The 8,447-nt window shown below is 43.5% G+C and overlaps 1 protein-coding gene across 1 annotated transcript; it reads right to left on the minus strand.

The window, feature by feature from the left end:
- Window positions 1-4,384: 4,384 nt before the first annotated feature.
- On the minus strand, window positions 4,385-5,236 carry LOC118832705 (heterogeneous nuclear ribonucleoprotein A0-like). The gene has a single exon (XM_036740033.1). It carries the CDS (start codon window positions 5,234-5,236, stop codon window positions 4,385-4,387), a length of 852 nt encoding a protein of 283 aa, XP_036595928.1.
- Between the last annotated feature and the right edge of the window lie 3,211 nt (window positions 5,237-8,447).

Consider the following 8,447-nt stretch of genomic DNA (forward strand, 5'->3'; position numbering starts at 1 on the left):
TTTATTGAGCTAGATACACAGATATTACATACAGGATATTATTAATTTTATAAAATACTATTATATACATATGCATACATATATATGTGCATACATACGTATGTGTACACACACACACACACACACACACACACACACATAATCATTTCCAGTGAGAGGAGTGGGGAGAGAGAGAGAGACAGAAACAGAGTGAGAACTTCTTCAGGCCTGGTTCTGACCACTACTATGCTATGACCTCGTCCTGGTACCTTTGTACAAGGCCCCTCTGAGCCCAAGGCCAGCACAGACAAAAACAGCTTTAGGAAGTTTCTATTCCCTACTCTTAGTCTAGAATACATAAAAACAAAAACATACACATGTATTTGTTTAGATATCTATATTGATATTTATATTTAGTGGGTAATACATATTATATATACCCTATATTACCATTATTATATAAACTATTTTTACAGAATCACTGCCATTTTATGTATGTTTATATATGTGTGTATGTGGGTGTGTGGGTATGTATGTGTATATGTGTGTGACACTCACAGAAAGGGGGACAGAGTCAGAAAAAAAAGAAACAAAGGTAGAGACAAAGATGGAGGGAGGAGGAGAACTAGAGAGATCTTGGGCCTGGGTCATGTTAGGACCGTGCCCATTCCCTGTCCTGCTACCCTTGCACAAGGCTTTCTCTGAGACCCTGGTCCTGGGAAAGAGAAATACAGCAGCAGGTTAGTTTTATTCCTGCTCTTTGCCAGAATATATAAATATAAAACTACATCTACATATATATTTATTTTGGTATCTAGATTTTTATTTAATGAGATTATATATATGCTATATTACTATTATAATAACTAATATATATTTGTATATATATATATATATATATATATATATATATATATATATATATATATACAGAGAGAGAGAGAGAGAGAAAGAGAGAGAGAGAGAGACAAAGAGAGACAAAGAGAGAGAAAGATAAAGAGACAGAGAGAAGGTTAGAGCTTCTTAGGCCTGCTTCATGGTAAAGCTGGGACCTTGTCCAAATGGGTGCTCACAGACTCAGGTCTTGGGACAGAGAAACACAGCTGCAGCCAATTTGTATTCCTGATCATTGACAATATTAATACAAAAATTACATATAGGTGCATGTATTTTGACATCTATATATCTGGGGCAAGACATTATATACACACTGTATTACTATTATATATACTATTCAATGTATACAATATGTAATCACAGCGAAGTTTATCTGTGTGGGGGGCAGGGAGAAGAAGGGACTGAGGAGGGGGAGAGAAAGGAGAGAGGAAAGGAGGGGGAGAGGGAGAGAGAGGAAGGGAGGAGAAGGGGGAGAAAGAGGAAGATAGGAGAGAGGAAGGGAAGAGAGCAGGAAGGGGAAAGGAGGGAGAGGGAGAGAAGGGGAGAGGGAGAGAGAGACAGAGAGACGGAAACCCAAGATTTCTGTAGGCTTCAGTTCATTCCACTACTGTGGCTACTCCTTGCTGGCTTCCTCGTGCCCTCCCCTTCCTCCCCTCCTAGGCAGTGCTGCTCTTTTGCTTCCCTTTGCCCTGCTGGTCCATGCCCAGACAGGTCTCCACCCAGCCCCAGGTAGGTGGTTCTACACAACTCTTCACGGTTAGCCTCCAACCCTAGGGCCAGCAGGCTTTTTCTAGTATTGGTCAGATCAGCCATAGTCAGACACACTGTACCTTGACCCAACACAGCAATGTCATCTTGGTCTTCTTCTAGAAAGAACAGCACCCCCTTGCAAATTTACTTTCTTTAACTCTTTAATTTTTTTGAAATTTCCATCATTTAAAAAATATAAAATATATGTTAAAAACATGTTAAATTTAATCATGTATTGTAAATTTGTGACTTTTTTCTTGCAATGAAATTTTGATGATGCAATATTTTCATGTAACCTTACAGTATCATATTGTAAACAAGTCATTACACTGACATATTCCTGCCAATGCAAGCTGGACTTCCTGACAATGTGCAACATGCTCACCTGCCAACACTTGCTTGTCAAGACCTGTCCGAGGACTTGACCACTGATCAGTTATATCTTGCATTTTGTGTATTTATTTGGAAAATAATGTAATTGTGACTTTAATTGTTACACAGCAGATGAAACAGTAAAAACTATTTTCAAAATTTTCTTCTCTTCTTTCCTTATGCTTCCACCATCCCCTCATTTTTGTTCAATGCCCCCTCACCCCAACTGCTGCTGAGGTTACTACCACTCCCTTTGGATCAATTGTTCCAGCACCTTCCAGGGATGTTTGGGAACCTATGCTGAGATTATTTTTGACACCATTACCAGCTCTGAATCTGTGACTCTGTGAACAAGAAACTTTTTATTTATTAAAAAATTAAATTAGTAAACTTTTAATAAATAAAAATAAAATTAGTAAATTGTTTAATACATTTTATACACACATATAAATAAAATTTTTTTAAGCCCAAGGAACCTATGAATTAGCATTTCCAAAGTTTTGTCAGGAACAAAATCTAAATAAAGGCACATTGGCAGGGAGCAACAAAAATGCACCAACATCTTTAAACTTTTGGGCCCATATCAAGCATTGGCAGAAAGAATGGGAGGATAAATGTGTTTATAATAATGTAATGAAGACACTAAAATGCAGTTAAGTTAAGTATGATGAATACAAAAGTCCATTCATACTGAAATGAATCAAGCAAGGTAGAAAAAAGAGACACAGAAAGTACCTACTATGATTATCTAAGGTGAAAAATTAAATGAGAATGGATGGCTGAAGAATTCTACCTGAGGCTTAGTAGGGCTGCAAAGTTAAGAGCTTGTGTTGAAATGATCTGGTATATCATCATTAAGTGTGCTTCATAAGAAGAATGGATATCCAACTTTGCTTTCAGACCATCTTTGAATAAAAATGTTGGGTTTTGTTTAAGAGTCCACACAAAGAAATCAGAAAACCAGAACCCCTTAAACCCAACTTTACTTTCAGACCATCTTTGAATAAAAATGTTGGGTTTTGTTTTTAAGAGTCCCCACCAAGAAATCAGAAAACCAGAACCCCTTAAACAGTAATGAACGGTCGCTTAACTGATTGATAAAGAGATTGGAAGAAAAAAATAAGAAGACATTTTTAATGGTCAAACACAGTTTTATTTTTTGAAAAAATCCAAACTTTAAACTTTAAGTTCACTCCTAGAAACTTAAAGCAGCTTTTGTGGGAAGAGAAGGCATCTAAATACTAAGTCCTTTCAACAGTCATCTCTTTCCCTTCCCCTAACTAGTTTCACCCTCAACTTTCTCCTGTACCCCCTAATAAATCCAAATAACAAGCCTCTAGGCTGCTATAAAAACCACCAGGTTCTAAGTAATAATAAACAAAAGAGAATTCAAGCTCAATGAAGACTACAACAGAGAAACATATTAATGGGGCAGTCTATCTTAACAGGGAGGGGCAAGAATGGGTGACTTCAGAGGACACTGGATCAGCAAAGGGTCAAAAGAAGTAGGAGGGGCCCCAAAAGGTGGACCAGGAAGGCGCTGTCACCACCCCCCCAGCTTGTTAACAAAAAAAAATCTTCCTAGTTGCCCCCACAGCCAGTGGCCCCACCTCTGTGGGTACCTCTGGAAGATCATCCCCCATTTTCCCAACCACTCCAACGCCTCTTCTTATGGTCAAGGCTGTGGCTGCAGCTGGTCTGGTTCTCGCTCCCTCCATTTTGGATGCCACGTCTGTTGCGGTTTCCACCACGGCTACTCTGATCACAGTTGCCTCAGCTTATGATGCGTTGGTGGGGGCCACTCCCCTGGCCAGGGCCCGGGTTTGGGCTTGGGCCAGGGACAGGGAGACCTGCTTTTGGGCTTGGGCCAGGGCCTAGGACACCTGGTTTGGGGTTGGGGCCAGGGCCAGATCTGGGGATAAAACCTCAGTTCAGGCTTGGGCCCCGTTTGGGGTCAAGGCCTGAATTGTAGTTAGGCTTAGGTTTGGGGCCATAACCTATGTTAAAGACAGGGTTGATTTTGGCATGTAGACCTGGGCTGAGGTTAGGTACAAACTTGGAGGTGAGCACTAGGTTGGGTGCGGGGCCAATTCCAGGCTTGGTTTCAGGGGCCCAGGACTCCCCAGCATGTTTGGGGTTGGGCCCCCCAACAGGTTTATGGTCAGGGCCGCCCACAAGTTTGAGATTGGGGCCCTCTATAGGTTTGGGATCAGGGTTCCAACCAGGTTTCTGGTTGAAGCCCCATCCAAATTTGGGGCTGGAGTCCAGGCAGGTTTGGGGCAGAGCGCCCAGGCAAGTGCGGGGATGAGACTTCCATCAAATTTGGGGTCAGAGTCTCCATCAGGTTTGAGGTCAGGGTCCCCCAAAGACTTGGTGTCAGGCCCCCCTACTGATTTGGAGGCATGACCCCAATCAGGTCCAGGGGCAGGGCCCCTGATGGTTTGGTATCAGGGTTCTCAGGGGATTTGGGGCCCGGGCACTCTGCAGGTTTGGGGATGAAGTTAAGGCTAGGGGTGGGGCTGGGGTCCACATTAGGTTTGGAGCTGGGGTCAGGGCTTCTGCTGGAAGAGAGACCTGCATGAGGTCGGTTGGAAGGTCTCCTGGTACGGCTGCTCCCCAGGTCGAGGCTCCGCGGGTCCAGGTCCTTCTTGGGCAAAGCCTTCTTGACCACCACTCGGTGGCCTTCGATGGATTGGAACTTGACCACAGCGGCCCTGTCTGCAATGTCATGGTCAAGGAAGTGGACAAAGCCAAAGCCCCGCCTTTTGCCTGACTGCTTGTGGATGACGATCTCAGCCCTCTGCACAGGTCCAAATTGTGAGAAGTGTCTCATCAGGTCGCTCTCGCCCAAATCATCTGTGAGGCCACCCACGAAGATTTTCTTGACTCGGGAACGGGCCCCTGGCTTGCTAGAGTTCTCCCAGGCCAATGCTCGCTTCAATTCTACTTGGTTGCCGTCCACTGAATGGGGTGAGGCAGCCAGGGCTCTATCGGCCTCATGCACTCTGGAGAAAGTGATGAAGCCAAAGCAGCGGGAACGCCTGGTGTAGGGGTTTATAGCCACTATGCAGTTTGTGAGGCTGCCGAAGGCCTCAAAATGTCCCCGAAGGCTAAACTCGTTAGTTTTAGGGTTGAGCCCCCCAACGAACAGCCTACAAAGTTCTACACTCTCCAATACCGAAGAACTCGGCCTGAGGCCTGGCTCCATGGGGGCCTGTGAATCTGGAGGGGTAGCCATCCTTGAGGATAGCGGAAGCCTCCCTTGAGGTTAGCGGAAGCCTCCACAGAGAAGGAAGGGCGGCAAAAAAGCGAACAAGTGGAACCAGGAACGCCGCAGGAGCTAGAGGATGCGCAAAGGCCGGGAAAAGTAAAAAGAGGGTCGTGTGCATCAACTGCCCTGATTCAAAAAAAAACGGTCACGTGCACTAGCTGCCCTGCTCAGAAAGCCTGTGCAAAGCACAAACTCAGTGCGCCTGCTCAGAACGGCAGAGCTCTGTGTCTGTTTCTGGCCACTAAGTCAGCCGCCCCCCAGTGAGAAGGCAAGTAACTGCAGCTGAATGGTCTTCCACAGAGGCATTTGCAGCCCCTCCCTTAACAGGGAGCCTACAGGGTGCTTTTTGCCCAGGGAATCTTGCATTTAGATTTTGTCTCAGATTCTAGGCTGCAATAAGACCCTGGGCAAATTCTGTGGCCTCCAGCCATCGCATAGGAGAACTCATCTCTTGGAGAATGCAGGCCACCTCACAAGGTAATAGTGGTCCATCAATAATATCCCAGATCCATCAAATTTTGACATGAAAGATGCTTTTAAAACAATCCTAAAGACAGGCCTCAACTGCCATGCACTTCCTGGCCCTCACCCCCTCCTTGCAAGAAAATCCTAGCCACTTGTAAGGTGCTCTCAAAAATCATTCAGATGCCCAATCCTAGAGCTTAGCCACAACTAGCATCCCCAACTTCACCCTCTGCCCCAGACACATGCATGGAACCACAGCTCCTTGGTGTAAGGGTGTGACAAATAGTTGTGAAAAATAACAATGCCAGATGGGCCTAAAGAGAAATCACATTTACCACATCTCTGCTGTCACCAATACCTTTTCCCATTCTTTATTTTCTTTGGCAATTTTCCCCCCGGATGCTGGAATATTTGCTTTAATATTGTGTTCCTCCCCTGTCCTCTTCCCCCCAAACCCCAAACCATTATAACCTTGCTGAAGAGAGAAAACTCATGCCTTTCCTATTTCCTCCAGTACCTAATAATGATGGCTGACATTTATAGTTGCAAAGCATTTCTCATGTGTCATCTAAGTTGACCTTCCCCAAAGCCCTGTAAGCTATCAGCTTTTCTTGTTGTTCAGTTATTTTTCGATTGTGCTTCTTCTTCATGACCCTATTTGGGATTCTCTTGGCAGAGCTACTGGAATGATTTGCCATTTTCTTCTCTGGCTCATTTTACAAATGAGGAAACTGAGGCCAACAGGGCAAAGTGACTTGCTCAGGGTCACACAGCTAGGAAGTATCTGAGGCCAGATTTGAACTCAGGAAGAGGAGTCTCCTGACTCCAGGCCCAGCGCTCTAACCACTCCATGCACTGTGTCACCTAGAGGTATAAGCTACAGATAATAAAATTCCCATTTTATATATGAGAAAAATGAGACTCATAGAGGTAATAGGATTAAGGCAGGATTATGTCACTAAGAAGTGCCAGAGCTGGGATGTGAATTCAAGTCCATCACCCAGGCCACTCTACTGCCCTAGCATCAGTCAGTCTGACCTGCCTACTATGTGCCAGGCACTGTGCTAAGCTCTGAGAGTACAAAGAAAGACAAAAGGAAGTCTGTACTCTCAAGGAGACAAGACAAATAACTACATACAAACAAGCTATACAGAGAATAACTTGGGAATACCAAACAGGAAGAAAGCACTAGAATTTAGGGTGACTGGAATAGGCTTTCTGTAGAAGATGGGATTTGAATTAGGACTTGAAAGCAGAGATGATAAGGGAGAGCATTCCAGGCACAGGAGGGCATTTCCATAGGCATTTAATGAATGATTGTTGGACTGGATGAATTAGATCCTTTTCATTTCCCGAGTGATGTGTGAATGAATCATCTTCAGTATTTTTGAAAATAAGTTGTTTTTTTTCACTCCTACATCTTCCCCTAACCAGCCCGGTGGAGATTCAACAATCAGCCTACAGAAGGAAACTAGGAAGAAAGTGTGGAATAAATGCTTGTTGTCTTGACACGACTTGAAAACATCACTAAATTAATATACTAGGATGGACATTTAGATGAGAATCTTTAGCTTTATTGGCAGAAGAAGATTATTCGTGCCACACACGCGCACGCACATGCACACACACACACACACACACACGTATAGTGAACCAATTTGAAACCACAAACCCCAATTTGAAACAGAGTTTGTTCTAAGATAGAGACAAATGAAATTAGGATGTGTGTGTCCATGGTTTTATTTCTCTCAAGTTGGTTTGACATGTATTGCATGGGAGTTATAATACCAAACTGGGCTAACCCTAACCCTAACCCTTTGTGACTTTGGCTGACTGTGACTCTAAATGCGCCCCCCTCCCAAGGGGGCCAGTTCAGAAATGGCTGTCTTTGGGATTTGGGGGCATAGGTTATATGCCCTTGGAAGAGTAGATGTTCCCAAGGGATGCCAATAAACTCTGAATGGTCCACATGCTGCAAGGTGGGTTCTATTAAAATGAGGTCTTGAGTACTAACTTCAGTCACTTAGTCCTGCTCAATGAGACATCAATTTCCCTATCACTGGTCTTAACAATAGGGAGGAATCAACATTTTTCCAGACCAGTCTCAGCAACATAATGAGCAGAAATAGACCCATTTAGATTACATCTTAAAGTGCTTCTGAAGAAGGATTGAACTTTGAAAGAAAGGGGGATGGGGAAGCTCTGAGTTTCCAAGATAATTATTACTAAGAAAAATCACACACACACACACACACACACACACACACGTGTATAACTATATGTGTGTATATATACTTTTACACACATACACATATATTTTATTGTATATATTATATGTATAGATTTGTATTTATATTTGGCAGTAGCCACGTAAATTTTTAGAAGCAATGCTACGGGAGAGAGGAATCTCATGTCCCACATGGTGTATAGAGACAGTTCTGAATTTATGTAAAGAATTCTGAAAGAAACCTGCATTCCAAGAAAGCACCTATGTTAACTTTACAGTACAGTGTTCTTTGTCTCTGCACCTGCCCCTGTGTTTGGCCTCTGCATCAAAAACAAAACAAAGCAAAAAATCCAAAACTCTTCAAATGAAAACAGAAGAAGTGACCCTGGGAATGCCAGAACTGAAGACTTGGCTTGAGATGTGAGGGAGGGAAAATTTCATTCTGCTAGCAAGTATTGTTCAAGTACAGAGGATAAGCAGAATGAA

This window comes from Trichosurus vulpecula, chromosome X (genome assembly GCF_011100635.1).
Source record: "Trichosurus vulpecula isolate mTriVul1 chromosome X, mTriVul1.pri, whole genome shotgun sequence".
Taxonomy (NCBI): Eukaryota; Metazoa; Chordata; class Mammalia; order Diprotodontia; family Phalangeridae; genus Trichosurus; species Trichosurus vulpecula.

Excerpts from the sequence above, each read along its gene's own strand:
- LOC118832705 (XM_036740033.1), bottom strand. The coding sequence starts at position 5,236 with ATGGCTACCCCTCCAGATTCACAGGCCCCCATGGAGCCAGGCCTCAGG.